Genomic DNA, 22116 nt, shown 5'->3' on the forward strand with positions numbered 1-22116 from the left:
AGAATAACCAGACATACAATGTACTGTATCATGAAAAGTTCTGATTCAGAAAAATAATCTTGTTCTGACTTAATGAAGATCTGATTCTCTGTCTTTGCCGGGCACTGTGAGTTTACTCCTGGCCACCAGCTGGGGGAGCTCTAATCACCCTCAAGCGGTGACAAGACCCAACCTGGCCAACACTTCTCCAGCAGTCCCTGCTAGGCTGCTCTCCTGGAAAGCACAGGGCCAGGTAAGCCCCTCCCTGCACCTGCTGAATGGCTCTCAGAACCTCAGCCTGTCGGGGCTAGAAGCCCACTGTCACTCGGCTTCATCATTCCACTTGCCCTTCCCCAGAGGCAAGCTGGGACAGGACTCCTGGCTGGCTACTTTGCTGTCTTGGGTGACTGTCAATGCCCCTATGTTAGCAGCCTTCTTGTTTAATCTTCAAGCTCTTCTTTTACCTTTCTCTCTATTCTGCTAGTTTGTCACTGTAATGTTTTGGTGGTTTCACATCGGACTCCTTGTTTCATCTTGGGAGGAGCAGATTTATGAATCATCAGTGAAAGTGACAACCACAATTGGACAACACACTGAAAAAGTCATGGCACACCAGGAAGCAAGTACTAATATTATGTTAATGAGTTCAAGTGTAAGGGAGAGGAAAATAACTACGAAGAGGGCTGTGGCAACATTCCCTGTCTTACAGGGAAAGGAAAACAGAAGAGAAATGAGAATACATGTCACAGCGTTTTTCACTCCCATAAAGCAATGGAATGTAAATTAAGGTCCTTTGAAGAGGTCCATGTGCTGTGGGTCCCACCCCATTGGTAAGGGAGCATTTCTTCTAAATTCTATCCTGTGACTAGAGGGGACTACTCACCCCATCTGGCAATGAGATCATACCTAATTCACTGTATCAATAAGATCTGCCAAACATTTATATTACTGATTCAGCTGCATGAAAAATCTTGTTATAGTTGAGGGGAAACTTCTTGCCTTCACACTCAAACGTTCAGGAGTGGCCCCAGATGACTCCTAACCCTCCCCCTCTCTACTGTGATCATGGAATATGGGACTGAAGTTCATCCCAATATCCCCTTTCCATCACAAACTATGTTTTTAAAAAGCCACCAGTCTTCTTAACAATTATTTAATGATGAAATAATTCATTTTATGTTTCCAATCTTTCTTATCAGGCAATTTTAACAGGTGCAATAATGTTTTGAAGTGGAGAAAAAAATTCCTTCAGAAAAAGTATTTAAACTTCAACAATCTTAAGTGAGGGGGGATAAAATCTCTAGAATAGGCTACATTTAGTAAAGGAAGGCTCTGGAACATTTCTCTAAAACTCTTCATAAGCTCATGACTAAATGATTTGAAGGTGTCATGATAAAGGGAGATGTGGGGAAATATGTTTCGAAATCAGTCCAGGGTTAGTAAGTACAGCTTCTTTGAAGATGGCAGTAAGGAAAAGAAAACCTACCGAGAGGTCATCTCCGCGAAGGATGTTCCCTGAGAGGTCCAGATGGTTAAGAGTGGTGGCGGTCAACAGGTTGGCACTGAGTGACTGAGAAAGGCTATTCACCCCTGCAACATTGATGAGATCCAGGCTCAGTTTCCACTCCAGGAACCAAAAAATGAGGTTTGTGAGTTTCTTTAAACGGTCTAGCAGCCCCATCAACCTGCAGGACTGAGGTTAACCATAAGCCCTGTCCCCAAAAGGCAGCTCTAGGATGGTCATTTGACAGGAAGAACAGGTTAGTCACAGACACGACCAACTCACTGAGTAGGAGAAAGAAACAGAATCAACTTCATTTTGCTCTACTTCTAATGATGTGGAGGGAAAGGATTTTACTTTGAAGTCTTAAAATGATGCAAGCAGTCTAACTGGGCATTTTCGTCCTTCTCTCAATCCTGCCAGGTGGTTCTTGCCTTAATGTACAGTATTGAAAGCATGCAGATGCAAATTCAGATACTTTAGGCTACTGAAAGTACTTGGAAGTTAATACAGGAATGCACTGCTCTACTTAACATATTACACTCAAGGCAAAATTTAGATTGAAATGGACTTTACAAAGAGCTAATGACATGTACACACTATTTATATACATAACATAAATGGTTCAAGTTAAAGTCAACTGAAATAAACTGATAATACCACCTCAAAAAACAAAGAATGAACACATGAGGAGGGTAAGATTATTCCGTGCAGAGAGACGTATGGTCTACTATCTGTGGGTAACAGGAATTGAAACAGGCCTGTTAGTCAGGAACTTGTGGTGGGTAGATTTTCACCAGGTCACTTCAAAATGGGAGCCCAGAAGAGGCTGGTCCCTCCCTGGGATTCAAAGAGGTCAATACACACAATTATCACTGATGATTACCCTTCAGATAACTGGGATATGGACACTGCAAAGCTCTTCATGTTTCTACTGAAAGTCCATGGTTCTAAATCGTATATTTTGGAAATACGGCTATTTCTAAGGTGGGTATACTTTCATAAATCATTGTTTTTCTTGTTTTCCAGTAAAATTCTTTGTGAAAATCCCAGCCTATCTTAACCACCCGAAAGGGAAACAGGGAACGGGTTTTTTGCCTGCACATGGACAGAGCCTTCCTCAGGATAAGGGGCGAGGGTCAGGCCAGAACTGGTCACGGCTGCAGGACCCAAGGAGGCACTCCAGGAAAAAAAAAAAAGCTGAGGGTTACAAGTACTCTGCTCCACGTTTAGAATGTTTGGTGCATGGCACTCACGGAGGGATTACTACCTCATCCTTCAGCTTTGGAGAGTTACAGAGAACCAACTCCAGTGTGTGTCCAATAAAGGCTACTGAGCCATTTCTTGATGGTGAGTGTCCATTTGGGTTTGTAGAGAAGACTCAGAGGCAGAGAGGGGAAAATGTTTTACTTAAGTACATGGAAGAATTTCTTGGCCATCAACTCAACATTTATTAAGCGCTCATAACGTGCTTATCAAATGCTGGGGATTCGGGAGATACGTGTAAATAAGACCCATTCTTTGCCCTCAAAAAGTTCAAAGACCACCACGAAAGAAGCTAAATAAATTCCAGGATGAAAAGCCAGTGCTACACGAGGAGTATTTATTCAATACAACAAATCTTTATTTAAGGCCTACTGTATACCAGGCATGGGCTTCTGAGACCCAGGGGATACTCTTTCACCCTCTCAAAGCCAGTCCAGTGGGAGACCCAGACAGTTGAATAATCAAGCGACGTCAATACTATCAAAGAGGTAAGAGACAAGAGCTTTGCAGTGAAGGAGGCAGAGGTTTGATTAACTGTGTTAGATAAAAGGAACTTGCAATGGCCCATAGAAAAGGTTAATTTCTGGAGGCAACTTCTATGATTGCTTAAATGACCAGCTTCCTTCAGTTTGCCCTGTTATTGGTAACATCAATGTATTTTGAAATGGAATAATCGAGTCCAAAACCTGTGGAAAATATCAGACTCTCATCCAGAAAATCATTTTTAAAAATTATGTCCCTAGTGGGGTATAACAAAACTCAATAAATAAATTCCGAAATTAGAAGGTGAAATTAGCCTTGACAGCAAAACGCTCCTTGCCAAGCGTGGGCGCTTGGCAGTTGGCCAACATTTGAATAGAACTGGGAGAGAATCATGTTATCATGATCAGCTTCAAGCTACTGAAACAGAATGAAGGATTTCCTCCCCCACCTCTGGAGCCTACATCCACATGAGGCCTGTGTTAATAACACACTAATAGCAGGAAATCACAAAAACGTAGGATGGAAAAAATCAGGGCTCTTCCAACCCAAAGTATGCACAGATCTTCATGCTATCGTCGATTCTGGTTGTCTAGTGATTTTGACCATTCTTCATATTTATTATTGGAGTGTTTACAGCTGGAAAAAGGTGGTACCAGATGGCCCTGCATTGACATAATCTGGCAACCAGCAGGACATTTACTAGAAATCCAGAAAACTATCACTTAGCTAACATCTGAGGAAGAGAAAGGATATTTGGAGACAGTGTGGATGTCATGGGCAGATTTAAAAAAAAAATCTGTCTTGAATTATGAGCCATGAATATAAACGTTTTCATGGGACGAAAATATAAATGTGAGTCAAATTCAGCAAAAGCTTAAAACTACAATTTAATCTGAGTTATTCTGAACCTGCAAAACCTTTCAGATCCTTTGTGACAGTCTGCAAGAATACTGAAAACCTTTAAGAAATCGATTTTTTTTAAAAAAACAACATTTCAAGATATACATCTTAGGAAGGGCAACTTAAAATTCTTTGGGTCACATGTTATAAAACAATATTAATCCTCAAACACGTTTTATTGCAGAGAAGAGATAAAGGTGTTGATCTTTATTTGTGAAGGGTATAGGGCATGTGGGGCTGTCCCGATTCACAAGGAAGTTGAGGAACCCAGCTCTGCCTAGGGAATCTGCCCACTCTCATCACACTGGAAGGGACAGGGCATCAGTGAGTGGGTAGCACTCAGGTGCCTCAGAACCCAAACCTGCCCTCAGAAGGATCAATGATCATAGCATCCCTCTATCTGTCTTACAGTAATTAACAACTAAGTTAAATAAATATAATCAAGTTTAAAAACAAAAATCAAAAAAAACCTCTACCTAAAGAAAGAGTTAGACTTATGAAGCACATAATAAATGATTAACATTTTAATGTGTGGAGAATTCAAATGAATAAAGAAAAAAATTGATACTGTAAACAGAACAGTAACAGAGGAGGGGGACTAGCAATTTCCTCCAAAAGAAATACAAGTGACTAAGGAACAAGGCAGGAAAAGCTACTTAAGCAATAACTGAAGAAATTAAAATTAAAATAGCAGAATACTTTTGTTCATATGCTTGATAAACAATTAAAACAGAGAACAATATCTACTGATAGTGAGAGTGTAGAGAGGGTTATATGAAATACCTGGAGGACAACTCGACAATGAATATCAGAAAACGCTTTTAAAAATGTGTGCAAACACTTGGGCTTCCCTGGTGGCGCAGTGGCTGAGAGTCCGCCTGCCAATACAGGGCACACGGGTTCGTGCCCCAATCCGGGAAGATCCCACATGCCGCGGAGCGGCTGGGCCCGTGAGCCATGGCCGCTGAGCCTGCGCGTCCGGAGCCTGTGCTCCGCAACGGGAGAGGCCACAACAGTGAGAGGCCCGCATACAGCAAAACAAACAAACAAACAAACAAAAATGTTTGTAAACTCTGATCTAGCAATTCTACTTACAGGAATTTATCCTAAAGAAGAAATTAACACATGACCATATATAGAAGTCATTTTAGTGTTCTTTGCACTACTGAAGAATTTTAAATGATCTAAATGTACAACAGATCATTTAAATAAATTAGGGAACATTCTGCATACGCTGAACTATGGCATAGCCTTTGAAAGTGGACCAAGTATTTACTGACATAAATGATCACAATTTACTACAGGGGGCAGGGGAGGAAGCTTATGAGATAGTAAGCACAGTATAATTGCATATATGCATGTGAGTGTTTTTTGTAGGTATGTATATAAATAAACTATGTACAGGCAGAAAACAGTGTGGAAGGATGGGTACCAAGTTGTCAACAGTGACAGTCTTGTAATGGCTTGGTACTGGCATTACAAGTAATTTTTGCTTTCTCGTTTATACGTTTCAGTATCTTCTAAATCTTTACCATAAATATGTAATGCATCGATAATCATCAGAAAAAAAAGGTTTTTATGAAACTAATTTGCTGAGGTAGAAGAGTGATAACAAAAAGGGACTACACACACTTAGCTTTAAGATCTGTAGATGGCTTCAGGCATCAAGACAGAAATCACTGGCTCCTGGGGAAATGTTTCCCTTTGGAAAGTTGCTTTTATGCCTTCATCTTAAACATGTGGGTACAAATGTGTGCACATAAAATCATGGGACGTATGGAACCACCCCCAATTTCAAATCACTCAGTGAAACTGTATGGTCAGAATAAAGTATGACTAGATGGACAGAAAACCATTCTGGGACCACTTTGCTTCACCCACTCATCCACGACACATTTAGTGAGAACTTCCAGTGTGTTGGGTGCCAGGGACATGGCAATGAATGAGGCAAAGCCCTTACCATCCAGAACCTCCCAGGCTAGGACACAACCAAAATACAATGGGAGACGCACTAAAACTGAGGAATTTACAAATTCCTGTGCTATGGAACACAGAGAAGGGAACATCTGGTCCCACAGGGTGTGGTGAGAGGAGGCTGTCTGAGAGGCTTCAAAGAGAAAATGGGATAGAAACTGAATCTTCCAGGAGCAGCAGTCATTCACCAGATTTGTAGGTGCGACACTGCGGTTGTCCCAGGCGAAATAAAAGCATATAAAAACACACAACAGAGGGAAGGAAGGAAGGGAGGGAGGGAGGGAGGGAGAGAGGGGAGGAGGGAGGGAGGGAAGGTGGGAAGGGAGGAGGGAGGGTGGGAGGGAGGGTGGGAGGGAGGGGAGGAGGGAGGGGAGGAGGGAGGGACGGAGGGGAGGAGGGAGGGTGGGACTGAGGGGAGGAGGGAGGGTGGGACTGAGGGGAGGAGGGAGGGTGGGAGGGAGGGAGGGAAGGAGGGAGGAGGGAGGGCGGGAGGGAGGGAGGGAAGGAGGGAGGCGGGAGGGAGGGAGGGAGGGAGGAAGGAGAGGAGGAGGAGAGGGAGAGGGAGGAGAGGGGAGAAGGAAGAGGAAGAAGATGATGGCGGCACGGACAGCGCGGCCCTTTGTGCCAAAAACTGCACTGTATGCGTAGTAACCCATTTAATCCCAGCACCTCTGATGAAGCAGATGCTCGTAGTTCCATAGTACAAATGAGGCAGGTACAACCAAGAGATTGTAAAAGCAAATTTACAGTAAGCAAAAAGGTTAGGATTCAAACCTAGGCAATCTGCAAGAGAACGGGCCATTGCTACACATACTGCCCTCAAAACATAGTGATATAGTTAAGGAATGGGAAATTATTCAAGAAACTTTCACTGAACACCCACAATGGTCCAGGCACTATGCCAGGTGCTGGAGATACGGAGATGAGAGATACAGAGGCTGCAAGGAGAGCCCCCTTCAAGTAGGGAAGACACCACATTTATACAATAATGTTAGATATGCTCTAGAAAGGAAAGAGAAATTGATTCTGTTGAAGCCTCAGGAATAAGACATCTCAGAAGAGATGATCACAGATGAGGGTTTTATAAAATAAACTGAAGCTCTCCAAGAATATTTGGAGATGTGTGAGGTAAGAGAAAATATATATGGGTCTCTGCCTCCCATGCCCGTTCCTGGCACAGAGCTCCTCAAACCCTTGTAATTTCCTAGGTGATAAGAGCACTGGAAACATCCCTTGTTCTAATATTTGTCTTTGACCCTGACACTGACCCAGGTCTCCTTAAACTCCTGTAAATTCTTAAGTGGTAAGAGCGTTAGCAGCATCTTTTGCTCTAATGAGGTAACCCTGGTGGGCTCCTGGATGGGGGCTGGTCACCAGGAAGACCAAGCCATGCTGAGAACCCCCACCCCCACCCATCAACACTTCTGCAGAAAAGGCAGAGGGCCTGGAAATGCAGTTAATAACTGACCACGCCTACGTAATGCAGCCTCCATGAACATCCCAACGGTATGGGTTCTGGAGAGCTTCCAGGTTGATGGACACGTCCACACCAGGAGAGTGACACACCCCGACTCCACAGGAACAGAAGCTCCTGGGCTCAGGACCCCCCCAGACCTCGCCCTAAATACCTCTTCAGCTGGCTGTTCATCTGTATCCTTTATCATACCCTTTAATAAACTAGTAAACGTAAGTAAGCGTTTCCCTGAGTTCTGTGGACCACTCTAGCAAATTAATCAAACTCAAGGAGGGGGGTCTTTGGAACCTCTGATAACCTGGGCGTGTGAACTGGTATCTAAAGGCGGTCGGGGGGCATGGCAGTCTTGTGGGACTGAGCCCTTAACCTGCAGGATCTCGTGCCATCTCCAGGTAGATACTGAGCTGAATTGTAGGCTACCCAGGTGGCGTCACAGAGAATTGCCTGTTGTGAGGGAAAAACTTCCACACATCTGGTGACCAGAGGTGTCAGAAGTGAGATGTTTTGTGTGAGTAGTAAAGGAGATGCACAGGAAAGAGAAACACAGAAGGAAGGCAAGAATGGAGGTTTTCCCTATACAAGATGAAAGACAAGCTTTTCAAGCAGAATACGAAGCGTATACAAGGCCGTGTATGGAGGGAGATCTTAATTATTATTGTGACGGTGCTGATGTAGCAAAATAAGAACAAAACGGAAGAACTGAGAGGATGGTGAGTGGAGTCAGGAAAGAACCTGGGGAAGGAAAGGCAATTTCCAGGACAGGAAATAGAGCAGGTAGAGCTACAGTGGTGACTGGGACTGGTCAGTTAGGCCCAACTGTTTTCTGTACAGCAGACAGTCCATCTGGAGGGGAAGGGGGAACGGGGAAGTGGGGATGGCTGATGTCTTTCCAAGGATGAACCAAGAAAAACACAACCAGTAGTGACCATTTTGTCATGTAGAGAAATATCGAATCGCTATCTCACGCGCTTGGACCTAACAGAGTGTTGTAGGTCAATTATACTTCAATAAAAACAAACAAAACGTTGCTAAATCAAAAACAAAAACAACAACAGCAAAACACAACCAGCTACCTCTAGGAATGTGAGGCAGGAAGCAGCCAGGTGAGCGTTCCCTGACTCAAAGTTTAAAAAGTTGGAGACCACAGGCATACCTGAAAATTATTCTCTACTCTGAAAGCATTTCACTTTAGAACACCAGAAATCAGATAACTTCTTTATCTTAAAACTTCCAGAGTACTATAATACACATAGAGATGAACCCTGAACAACGTGGGGATTAATCTGCGTGTAACTAATCGTCAGCTCTCTGTATCCACGGTTCCTCCACTTCCACAGATTTAACCAACTGTGGACCGTGTACTACTGTAGTATTTACTGTTGAAAAACATATGCATGTAAGTGGACCCGGGAAGTTTAAAGCACATTGTTCAAGGGTCAACTACATTTTTAAATGCAGATACACAACAAGTATTAATTCTAACTATGTAAGGTACCATGGGGCAGCAGAAGTATTATAGACACAGTTAAGTAAATAAGATATACTGTACCTTTAGGTGACAATGAGGTTTTAGATAAATTTAAATGCTTTAATCCCTTTGGGAGTTTGGCAAACTGAATACTTAAAGACGACACACCTGAGAAAGAAAGGGAAAAGGGGGATTGTTAGAATTTTTAAGTTGTTAGGATTGCATTTGTTTTACAATGCCTGAAAGTTAACTTTGATTCCAATTAAAGTGATCGTTTTTTCTTTCTAATGTTAGACACTGTTTTCTAATCATCTACCATCATGCCTCCTTTACTTTCAGTCCTACCTATAGGGTAAGAGAAAAGCACATTATCGAAACTTTACCATTAGAGATGTTTTTCTTTGGACCAAGTATTATCCTCTCCGCATAGTGCTATTTCAAATGCAAATAGTCTTGGGAAGAGTGATATAATTTCTTCTCTTTTCTTTTTAACCTGTGTCTTAATGAGCTAATCACTCTTCTGGGTGAACGGATGCATGCTATTTAATTATTGTCAAGAAAAGCAATGTGATGTTAACTATTCAGATAACGGCTTCACTTTAAGCAGGTGACTTCCAATATTTAATTGGCTTATGGCTAACAACCTCAGACAAAGCAACAGAGCATGTTTTAAACCACCTTTAACCTACGTTTGGTAACACAAAATTAATCCCAAGGAGTTTACAGTAATAAAAATCCGGGGGTCTCTAAACTTAATGGCCAGAGTGGGCTACTGTGAAAACCAGCTCACTCACCCAAGGACTGTAATGAATGTAGACTCTTTTCTGGGAGGAAATAAGTTAATAGATGAACGTATGCTCTTCCAACAGGTCCTTCAACCAACCTCCTGCTGTATCTGAGTTATCACCTTCCCAGGGGGCATGTTTTGGGAAGAATCCTAAAACACTATTAACTGTATGGTCCCAAACTCCAGGCACCAATAAGGAACAACCGTGCTGGCTGCTGCCCTATCACATAACCCCAAATTACATATAAATTTTATCAATTAATACGTACTACTCTAGAAATAACCTAAACGTCATTCAGCTTGATGAAGCTTCTAGATGGGCATTTCCCCAAGGATGGTAGGGTACTGAGAGACCCTACCTATCTCCCACAGCATTTCCAAAATAAGTTTGACAATCACTGGATTAAATAATGTTAAACAGGTTTTTTAATTAAAAATATTTCTAGAGATTTGAAAATGTTAATCCATAATATTAATTGCAGAGAGGGAACAGGACTGATATTTAGTCAATACATTCTTGTAAAATGTATTGGGGTGGGAGGGGAGAGAGGAAAAAGATGGAGAAATTTTGAAAACTTTATTAATCCAGAAGTCAAAGAAAGAGGAAAAGGGAACAACAAAAAAAAGTGATAAAGAGAAAACAGATATACAGTAGATTGTCACACAAATAAATCAATAATTACATTAAATATAAATGTACTAAGTATTCAGACTAAAAGTCAAAGATGGATTAGCTAAACAATAATATCAGATGGTTTCGAGAGACACACTTAGAAATGCATGTATTCCAAAGTGAACCTAAAAGCATGGAAAAAGATATATGCTGCAAATCTAACCAAAAGAAAGCTAGTTTATCTGTAATAATATAAAACAAGTTAGATTTTAAGAAGTATTACTAGAGATAAATGAGATTATTTCTTTAATGAAGATGTAATAATTTTAAATCTGCACAATCTGAACATCACAGTCTCAAAATATATAAAGTAAATCTAATGGCAAAAAAAGAAAATACACGTATTATTATACATATATGTGTGTGTGTATACACACACACACACACACACACACACACTCAATAGAGGGAGATTTTTAAACACATCTATGTCAGTAGCTGATAAATGGACAAAAAAAGCTATAAAATATACAAGATATCAAGAGCATACTGAAAAATATCTATTTGATATATTTAAAACACTGTACTTAATAACTACAGAATATATTTCTTCAAAATACACAAGGAAAATTTACCAAAAGTGACCATCTACTGAGTCATAAAGCAAGTCTCAACAAACAGTATATTCCTTAACTTCTGTGAAATCATACAGAGTATATTTTCAAACAATCAGTATGTTCTCTAACTGCTACCATTACTATGGAATTAAGATAGGAATTATTTTTAAAATTACAGTTAGAAAAATCCCCCAATAATTAGAACTTAAGCAATATATTCCTACATAACAAATGAGTCCAAGAAAAAAAAAAATCACAATGGAAATCTTTTTAAAATTTTTATTTAAATTTTAAAAATTATGACATCAAATTTTGGGGATACAACTCAAGCCCTCCTTAGAGTGAAGTCTATATTCCTAAATACATATGTGAATAAAAAAAAAAAAAACAGCAAATTTATCTTCACTCCATCCCTATAAACAGAAGGAAAGAAATAACAGAGAGAAGACATCATTAAACAGAAAGCAGTCATAAAATAAGTAAATTTAACAAAGCTTGTTCTTCAAAAAAAAAAAAAAAACCAATAAAATTAATAAATCCCAGCAAGACTTTAAAAGAGAGAAAGAAAAGGATCAAATCAAATTATATGAATCAGAAATGAAAACAGAATGCCAGTAGTGATCCTGCAGACACTACAAATAGAACTGAAGGGTATAAAAACATCTACAGGTCAAAAAATGTATCATTTTAGAAGAAATTCCACATGAAAAATACAACTTGGCAAAATTTACATAAGAAGAAATAATCTCCTCTATTTAAGAAAATAATAAATCTATTATTAAAAACCTCTCAACAAAGAAAAGCAAAAGAAGACAAATATAAAAGAGTATGTATTATATAATTCTATAGTGGTGAGGTTCCAGAATAAATAAAGCTAATCTATCATAACAGAAGTCAGAATAGTAGTTATCTTTTCCAGGTGGTGGAGGGGAAGGGTGGGGCAAAACAAAAGAGAAGCTTGTGTAGTGCTGGTAATGTCCTATTTCTTGATCTTTGTAGAGGTTGCATAAAAGCATCCTCTTTGTAAAAATTCATTACGGGATTTACAAACTTTTATCAATGTACATTATACTTCAATGAAAAAAGTTACTTCAGAAAACTAGGTACGGAAAATAACAGAGGAGAAAATCTAGATGTCTGTGGGTGGCAATGACTTTTTAGATACAACAGCAAAGGCACAGTCCATGAAAGAAATCATTGATAAGCTGGACTTCATTAAAATTAAAAAGTTCTATTGGTTACCAAGAAGGGGGGAAGGATAAATTGGGAGATTGGGATTGACATGTACACACTACTATATATAAAATAGATAATAAGAACCTACTGTATGTCACAGGAAACTACTCAACACTCTGTAATGGCCTATATGGGAAAAGAATCTAAAAAAGAGTGGCTATACGTATATGTATAACTGATTCACTTTGCTGTACGGCAGAAACTAACACAACATTGTAAATCAACTATATTCCAAAGAAATTAATTTTAAAAGATCAACAAGTTCTGCTCTACAAAGGACAATGTCAAGAGAATGAGAAGACAAGCCAGAGACTGAGAGGAAATCTTTGCAAAAGGCACATCTGATAAAGCACTGTCATTCAAAATATACAAGAACTCTTAAAACTCGACAGTAAGAAAATAAACAACCTAATCAAAAAATGAGGCGAAGACCTTAATAGATATCTCACCAAAGAAGATATACAGGTGGCAAATAAGCATATGAAAAGATGCTCTACATCATATGTCATCAGGGAAATGCAAATTAAAACAACAATGAGATACTACTACACACCTATTAGGATGGCCAAAATCTGGAACACTGACAACATCCAATGTTCCAGGATGTGGAGCAAGAGGAACGCTCACTCATTGCTGGTGGGAATGCAAAATGGGACAGCTGCTTTGGAAGACAGTTTGGTGATTCCTGATAAAACTAAACTTAATGTTACCATGTAATTCAGCAATCACACGCCTTGGTATTTACCCATAGTAGTTGAAAACTACACGAAATTCTGGAAAAGGCAAAACTCTGGAGACAGTAGAAAGACCAGTGATTGCCAGGGGTTGGGTATGGGGGTGCATGGGGAGGAAGGATAAACAGGTAGAACACAGAATTTTTCAGGCAGTGAAAATACTCTGCATGATACTATACTATAATGAGGGATGCATGTCATTATACATTTGTCCAAACCCATTAAACACCAAGAGTGAACCCTAATGAAAACTATGGACTTTGGGTGATTACGATGCATTAATGGAGGGTCATCAATCGTAACAAATGTCTTAACTCTGCTGATGGATGTTGATAACAAGGGAGGCTATGCCTATGTGGGCCCAGGGAATATACTAAATCTCTCTACATTTCTCTCAATTGTGCTGTGAACCTAAAACTACTCTAAAAAAGTTAAGTCTTTAAAAAAAAATTAGGTATGGAAGAGGAAAGGACACCAGATTCTTATTTTAAATATTGACAAGAGTTATCATTGACTACTCATGACCAATTCTTTCACGTATTTTTTCACTCAGCAAAGTATATGCTATGACAATGTTTAAAAATGGATACATATATCCCCAAATCATGCTGAAAATATCTGTTAGATCAAAGTTCAACTTCAAATTTGTTTCACTCAGGTTGACTTGAGTTGTTTTGCTTTGTTCTTTGAGAAAATGATAATTTCTAAACTTTCAATATTTTCTTTTGTGTCAGACACACCTGGAACACCACATAAAATTGTAAATGCCTACAACCAAATGCAAGGCCAGAATGGAACAATTATTTTACACTACTGGTGACACCCACCCATCTGTTCATTCCTTAATCATAAACTTCCTTTTAAAAAGGAAGGTAGACAAAAAAGAGTAAATAATCCAACAATACTTTTCTCTAGAAATAAAACTATCACACCCTAAAGTAATGAAAGTAATAAAACGTGAAGCCCCTAAGTTAGAATAAAGGTGAAGAAAGTCATGTTTGAGCATTTATTTTAAACAAAGAAAGCAGGATTCAAGGTAAAAAGGACTAAAGTCTCAGATACAAGACTGTTCAGTTAAAGTATTTTTTATCTAATCCCAGACTAAGTTACTAGCTTCTTTTTTTCTTGATGAAATGTTTTGTTTTAGTTTCCTAGGCATCCACAACTCATAAATATATTATATTTCTTCTTTAAAGAAACACCCTTGCTAAGTGCTAATGGAATGAAAGGCATAACTGGGGCCAGTACTGTTCAGTTTTTTGAAAATGAAAAAACTAAATTCACTTTTGATAAAAACGTAACAGATTATTACACAAAGGGTCCTCCACTCTGGCAGACTTCAGAAATGGGGTCTTGGCAACATGAATGGATTGAGGGTGCCTGGCAGCCAAAATCTCAGGAAACACAAAAAAATTAACCTGCCTTGTACTTCCTGAAGTCAGTTACTCAATAGTGCCATGGAAGAAACTGATCACCAAGAAAACATTTCCCCACAAAGAAAGGACAGAAGAGACGTTTTCAACCTCTGGCCAAAACTATTCAATTCTGCCCCCCAAATAAAGCAAAACTTAGCCTTCAGAGCTGTGAATTAAAATGAAATTTATCACCAAAAGCTTTCATCTGGAGAGTTTACTGGATGAATAACCCTTCTTGTAATTTATTTTTGTTTTACTATGTGTCAAATTTAGAAGAAAAAAATGGTCGAATTTTTATTTCTCCTTTCAAAACAAAACTATTATCGAAATATTTATGACTAATAAAAAAGTAATTATAAAATGTTTAGAATTATAATTTGCCATCTGATGTAATTAACTTCCTAAGACAGGAAATTAAATTTGACATTGCAGTTTTAACCCATTAATCATGCATGTACTTAAAAGCCTATGACAATAACATATAAAACTCTAAAATTCTGATATTCTGGAATCAGTGTGATTCACATGGTTGGAAAAAACGGTTTAAGGTGGGTCCTGGTTGACCGGAAGCATAAGATTAATAATTTAACAAAATCCTGCTATGGAGTTCTAGCAACATGATACAGGGAAACAAAGGACCTCTTTCTTGTCTGTTAGAAAGCATATAGATTTGACACTGTAGATATCAGAACACAGGTGAGACTTAAAATCTTTAGATTTCTACTAATTCCAATGGCTTCCCTGGAGAGTTCAGAAACACTACCAAAAAAAAAAAAACGAAGTAAATAAATAAAACACGATGGAGTATTTCCATTTCAAAAATAAGACTGAGAGAAAGAGATTCAAGAACTAGGAATATAGGAATAAAAGACTAGTGGGAAAAAACTGTCAACACACTTAATTTTTGAATGCCCTAAAATCCAAATCTATGCAGTTTTAAAAATACTGTTTTACCCTGTATAACCATAAAAATATCAATTAAATATGGCTGAAATCATGACTCTAAACAAAAGTACTTTCTGCTGAGTAGCTGTCGCACAGAAACCTGGCCTCTTTAAATATCAAAGTGATTAAGAAAATGCATTGACGTGCTATGGAAAAAGCCAATGTTTTCCAAATCGCATACACAAAATTATTTCCTTACACTTCCAAGGGAAATCTAGACAGCCAAATCAGAAAATCCCAACCATAGTATAAAGGCTGATTGATTGATCACTAAGGCAATTCTGAACAAGAGTCTGTCGGTACTAGGTATGACTCTGCAAACTTTTCCAAATTATGTAAACATGGTTTCCTCATCTCTAAAGGGGAATAATAACATTTGTGCTATTTAACTTCACAAGACTATTTTATGAATCAAATATGGTAGTAAAAGTTAACACTTATTGAGAGTGCATAGTAAGTGACAGGCGATTCTTATGACTTTTATGTGTATTACCTCATTTAATCCTTAGAACACCGTTATGTAGGAGGTGCTATTATTATTTTAGAGATGGGGAATCTGAGGCATAGAGAAGTTAGGTAACTAGTCCAAGGAAACTCAGATGGTAAAGTAGAGAAGCCCAGATTCGAACCTATGTATTTTGACTCCAGAATCCACTGGTATACACTGAGATATGAAAGATCTACAGCACCCCAAAATGTAAGGGACAATTCTAGAATCTATTTATCTTGTCTCATCCAGAAAATCAAATCAGAGCCACCACCAGATGGCTGGAGAAAAAATAAAATATTTGGGTGCTTCAGGTCAACATTTCCAAAAGAAAAACACTCCAAGACAGGATTCTAAATCATCTTTAAACAGAATAATCCAATTTAGAACAAAGTGAGGGGAGGAAATAAGGACAGACATTCCTGATGAGGCTAAGATCATAAAATCTAGGATAACTGGGACGGGTAACTAGGGAGAACAGAATACAGAGCTTGTGACATTTAGGGAAGGAAAGTGTATGAAATGAGCAGAGAGAGAAGAGCTGCATTCCCCCAAAACACTCAACTTTGATCCAAAAAGTCATCAGACCCAAAGGATTAGTCACGAGGTGATGACTGAAACACCCTGGTTCAGATACTGGGTCAGCCCAGAGGACTCACCACAGAACTAGTTAATGAAGTTCAGCTAGAACAGGGAGTTTCAAGCCTTTTCAACCATGACCCACATAAAGAAAGAGATTTGTCATCATGATGCAGGAACCTCATACCAAAATAAACACATACACATGTAATAGAAAACTAAAACCCAAATTTTCCTGAACAATGCACTCTGATATTTTCTATTCTATTTCTTTTTTTTTTTTTTTTTTTAATGCTTACCAGGTCTTGACCCGGCCCCACAAACAGGATAAGAGAAGCTCCTGCCTGTGTGTGGTCCGTTCACTGCCCTGTGGGGCTCTCGCAGAGCGGAAGCAGGGCATCCAGCATTGGAAACGTTGCCCATACACACTACACCCCTCCTACTAAATCATACTTCAACCTCCTCCACCCCAAGCCCCTTAACAACAGAAGGCTGCCTGTCCTCTGCACGTGAGCCTGACAGGGAAGCCGAGCTGTAAATATCAGGGCTTTGCTGCATCAACTTTCATATCACAAAGCAAGGAGCCAAACTTCCTCTCTAGAGTTTCCAAATAAGTCCCTGAAAGAATGGTTCAGGTACAAAATCAAATTCCACTTGGTGCTTAAATTCCTCAGAATTCGAGGCTGCCAAACTGCCTTGTGTTTCTTTGCAATTCCTTGTAAATAATCTTCCTGGGCTCGGTCTTTCTTTATAGACTAAACAATTCAACTGCAAACTCCTCCCCCATGCTTTTTTATTGTTTTCCATTGAAAAGCTCAGAAAAAAAAGTCATGACGATTTTTCCCTATTTTGAAGTTTCTATAAATATTTTACACTCAGTTGGATTTCTTGTGGACTTTCCATCCAGGAGCAGAAAAGCTACCAATCACTTTCAGATATTTAGCCTGGATGAAAAAAAAGCCTGTAAAGAATTGGTGTTCAGGAGGGTCAGCCCCAAGAGTGAAAAAAGGTGGGGGATACAGGTGTTGGCAATTGTCCCAGGGCACCGGCAAACACAGCGACGAATGAATTAGAGGGGGCAGAAACGTGTCAGGAGCGTCAAAACTTGAATGTAAGTGAGCAGAAAACACCCCGAAGAGTCGGTATCTACGCACCAAGCTGTGGAAAACATCCTTGGAAGGATTCATGGTTCTAACACCTGGGAACAGACTGCAGGTAGGTGAAAAGATGCACAAAATCAGGTCACACAGGTAGGAAAGTGGAGCAAAGAGGCAGGGAAACGTCATCTCTGAATACATGCTCTGACCCTGTACAAAAGAAATCTCTATAAACTTCACCATGGTTTTCAACTGCAATTTAAAAACCACAAAAGGGAATTCGATTAAATGAAATCAAATTTAAAGAAAATATTTATTGATTACGTACAAGGTCTTAGGCTAGATGTAGTGTGTCTTCGAAGGTTAGGAAAGAATGACGGACAGAAGTAGGGAAGAGAACTAAGCTGGTGGAGAAACATCCACATCTAATTAGTGAGGCAGAATGAAGGAAGCACTGTTGCAGGAGTTTAAGCCAAAGGAGAGGGTCCAATAGACAAGGCTGTCCAGTAGGGCTGCACCTCAGGGCATATGACGCACATGACAAGAAAGATGAAGGGCCTCAGACTCATTCTGCCCCTCACTGCCTCCCAAACCCAAACAATAACAAGAGGTCTTTGGGGTCTGGATTCTTCAACTGAGCGTAACGTTTCTGGGGGTTCAACCGTGCCTTAGGCAGGATCACTGCCACGTTCTCTCATGCTACTGAGTAGCGCTCCACAGTACAGATACACCATATTTTGTTTATCCCCTCACCAGTAATGGGCATTTGGGTTTCCACTTTGGGGCGATCATGAATAACACTGCTATCAACATTCATTCACGAGTCTTCTTGTGGACATACGATTCATTTCTCTTGGTAACACCTAGAAGTGGAACCGCTGGGTCATCAAGCAAATTTGTGTTTAACTTTTTTTTTTTTTTTTCCGCGGTACGCGGGCCTCTCACTGCTGTGGCCTCTCCCGTTGCGGAGCACAGGCTCCGGACGCGCAGGCTCAGCGGCCATGGCTCACGGGCCCAGCCGCTCCGCGGCATGTGGGATCTTCCCGGACCGGGGCACGAACCCATGTTCCCTGCATCGGCAGGCGGACTTCCAACCACTGCGCCACCAGGGAAGCCCCTGTGTTTAACTTTTGAAGCAACTGGTTAACCAGTATCCAAAGAGGCTGCCCCATTTTACACTCCCGCCAGTAATGCATGAGTTCCCATTTCCCACATCCTCTCCAACACTTATGTTGATTATAGGCAAACTATTGGCTCTGAAGTGGTATCTCAATGTGGTTTGAATTTGTGTTTGCCTGATGACTAAGGAGTGTCCCTTACTGCACTCTGGATTTCACATCCTTAGCAACTGGCTTTTAACAACTACTGATTTTGTCCTGTCAGTAGAGAAAAATGTTCGAGTCCCTTCCATCTTAAAAACAAAAGCCAAACAGCCCTCATGTCTATAAAAGGTGATCTATAACGGTTTCCACTTTGTTATAGTCACCTCTTTGTGGCATTCGACTAATAGAACAGTTGTTTTTCTTAAAGAAAAGACTAAACCCCAGAGAAACTCCTGTTGCAGGGATATGTATCCATTATTTTCAGCTTTGCCCTATATATCTATGAGAGTGTCTTTCATGTGAACTAGTTTTCCAATTCAGTCTCAACCTTCCTTTAGGTTCACTACTTCAGAGGCTGTGAAGTTCCTCTCCGAATGTTTGTTTGGAAACCACATGGGTATCTTTTTCAATGAAGAACAATGTCAATATCAGGAATAAAAAAGCAAAACTGAATGTCTATATCAGTATCTTCAGCTCAGTTTAATAATTAATCCAAAAAAAAAAAAAAAATTAATCCTCATCGAATATATAACATCACAAGATGAAAGGCCCTTACTCAACAATGCTGGAAAACACCTGCAACAGATAATGAAAACGAAGTATTCCCTCTAGAGACAAAGCTACTTCATCTTAAACCTCACCCATCAATGTTCTCCCACTGTGAATTCAAACTCTCAAGTTTCACTTTCTAAACCTACTGACTCTTCCCTCTGCTCACACAAACACTTGTAATGAAAACTTCTTTTGCCTCATCATGAAATCTAGTCCTTCAACTTCTCTCTATTCTTACATTCAAATCTTGTTAAAAATTTAAAAACATTTGTGATGGTCAGAATTGTAAGATGGTCCTCAAGATTCCTGCCCCCTGGTAAACACACCCGCTATAATTTCGTCAAGTGTGTGGGCAGACCAATGAATAAGCTGGGATATTATGAATGTGATTAGGTTACTAATCAGTCAACTCCGAGTTAATCAAAAGGGAGACTGGGGCTTCCCTGGTGGCGCAGTGGTTGGGAGTCTGCCTGCCAATGCAGGAGACGTGGGTTCGTGCCCCGGACCGGGAAGATCCCACGTGCCGCGGAGCAGCTGGGCCCGTGAGCCATGGCCGCTGAGCCTGCGCGTCCGGAGCCTGTGCTCCGCAACGGGAAAGGCCACAACAGTGAGAGGCCCACATACCGCAAAGAAAAAAAAAAGGGAGATTGTCTTGGGTGGGTCTGACTCAAACAGGTGAGCAGACTGAAAGAAAGAGCATCAGAGAGATGTGCTTCTGCTGGCCTGGAACGCGAGGCAGACCGGCATGAGAGGAGGGGACTACATGGCAAGGACCTAAACACAGCCTCCAGGTGCTGGGAGTGGTCCCCGGCAAGCAGCGAGCAAGAAAATAATGACCTAGTCATACAGCCTCAGGAAATTGATTCTGCCAACAACCAGAGAGCTTGAGGAAGACCCCAGGTCACAGGTAAGATCACAGCCCCAGCTAACAGCTTGATTTCTGCCTCATGACACTGAGAGCCCACCTAACCTCTACCCAGACTTCTGACCCCAAAACACTGTGTCGTAATAAATCTGTGTCACCTTAAGCTGCCAAGTTTCTGGTAATTTGTTACCCAGCAATAAAAAACCAATACAATAGTTTAAAAATAATATCCTCTTTCCGAGAAAGACAAATAACCATATCACTTATATGTAGAATCTAAAATATGACACAAATGAACATACCTACAAAACAAACAGACTCACAGACATAGAGAAGAGACATGTGGTTGCCAAGGGGGAGGGGAGGTCGGGGAGAGGGATGGACTGGGAGTCTGGGGTTAGTAGATGCAAACTATTTCATCTGGAATGGATAGACAACATGGTCCTACTGTATAGCACGGGGAACTATATTCAGTATCCTGGGATAAACCATAACGGAAAAGAATATAAAAGAGAATGTATATATGTGTATAACTGAATCACTTGGTTGCACAGCAGAAATTAACACAACACTGTAAATCAACTAGACTTCAATAAAAATAATAAATAAAAATAATATCCTCCTTTCCATCTGGGTCACTTCAAGAATAGCTTATCAGCTGATAAAATTGTAGCACGAGTATTTTCACAAAAGGGTGGAAAGAATTAGAAGCCAACGAGAGCATCAGCAGCATTTATAACATAATTACAGCTAAGCTGGACACTATTCTTCAGGCATGGCTCAATTAAAACTCCCTAATCCTCTTACAGTTCTGGCATCAAAGGTCACGTAAATGTTACGGTACCTCGATCCTCCAGTGGGTTGCCAGCAAGGTTAATCGTATGGAGTCCTGAGTTGGGATTATGTGCTAGAGCACTGGCCAGTTTTTGTGCAAAATCTCTGCAAGTAAACAAAACAGTCAGATGAAATAACACAAAGTGTAAAACTGCTCAAATAAAAAATTTAAAGCTAGGGTGAAATCTAAAAAGAGAAAAGCATTCTTTACGATATTAACCTATATATTTGTTAAGAACCAATCTATTTACCCTAGTTCATATCCTCATTAGAGTCTGTAAAGCCATAGCTAGAATATGGTTCATCTTGATCAGTCAAAATCTCATTCAAAAGAGAAAAGAAAATATATAATTGCCCCTTTAAAGACACACTGCAGGATGCTACTAGTAGTACTATTTGGCTCCTTCATGACTTAAAAAACAAATCCTGAACTGAACCTGCTTTTCATGAAAAGTACAGTAGGCTATTCACTGTATCAGTTCTAATTTCATGCAATAATCATGAATGCAAAACTGACTGCCCTAATCACTGAATTTAAAGGCTACAGTTGCTAGCACTATATCGTAACAAAAGTCAAAATCACTATCTCAGGTGTGTTAAACGTAAAATAACGCACTAAGTGCTATGATTATGAAACCGTCAACCCTCCTCACGTAGTAGCAGTAAAATCTTTACTCCAGCAGATTCAAGCTCACCTGCCCCTGGTAAGGCTTGGGTATTGGTTACTGAACCACTAGATGAAGATTATTTAAGTGTGAATTTGAAAAGGGAGAGAAATGGCTAAAACAGCTCAAAACAAAGCAGTAACATCCTATGAAATGTGTCATTACTATGACTGCCATTAATGATACTAGTAAAAGCTAACGCATAGCATCTATAATATGAAAGATACTTTTCTAAACACTTCCCATGTATTAATTCATTTATCCTTACTACCATATTCTATAAAGTAGGCATTATTATTATCTCCACCCTAAAGATGAAGAGA

At 39.8% G+C, this 22116-nt stretch overlaps 1 protein-coding gene across 3 annotated transcripts in view; it reads right to left on the bottom strand.

The window, feature by feature from the left end:
• The window catches only part of CARMIL1 (capping protein regulator and myosin 1 linker 1), a 317501-nt gene that overhangs the window by 121769 nt on the left and 173616 nt on the right, over positions 1-22116 (bottom strand). For all 3 annotated transcript variants that reach the window (XM_065884857.1, XM_065884856.1, XM_065884855.1), the window contains exons 11-13: positions 21139-21233; positions 9127-9213; positions 1466-1569 (exon numbers count right to left, since the gene is read on the bottom strand). In XM_065884857.1, coding sequence (XP_065740929.1) covers positions 1466-1569; positions 9127-9213; positions 21139-21233 — 286 coding nt within the window. The remainder of the gene's footprint in view (positions 1-1465; positions 1570-9126; positions 9214-21138; positions 21234-22116) is intronic.

The sequence above is a fragment of the Phocoena phocoena genome, chromosome 10 (genome assembly GCF_963924675.1).
Source record: "Phocoena phocoena chromosome 10, mPhoPho1.1, whole genome shotgun sequence".
In the NCBI taxonomy this organism is placed as follows: domain Eukaryota; kingdom Metazoa; phylum Chordata; class Mammalia; order Artiodactyla; family Phocoenidae; genus Phocoena; species Phocoena phocoena.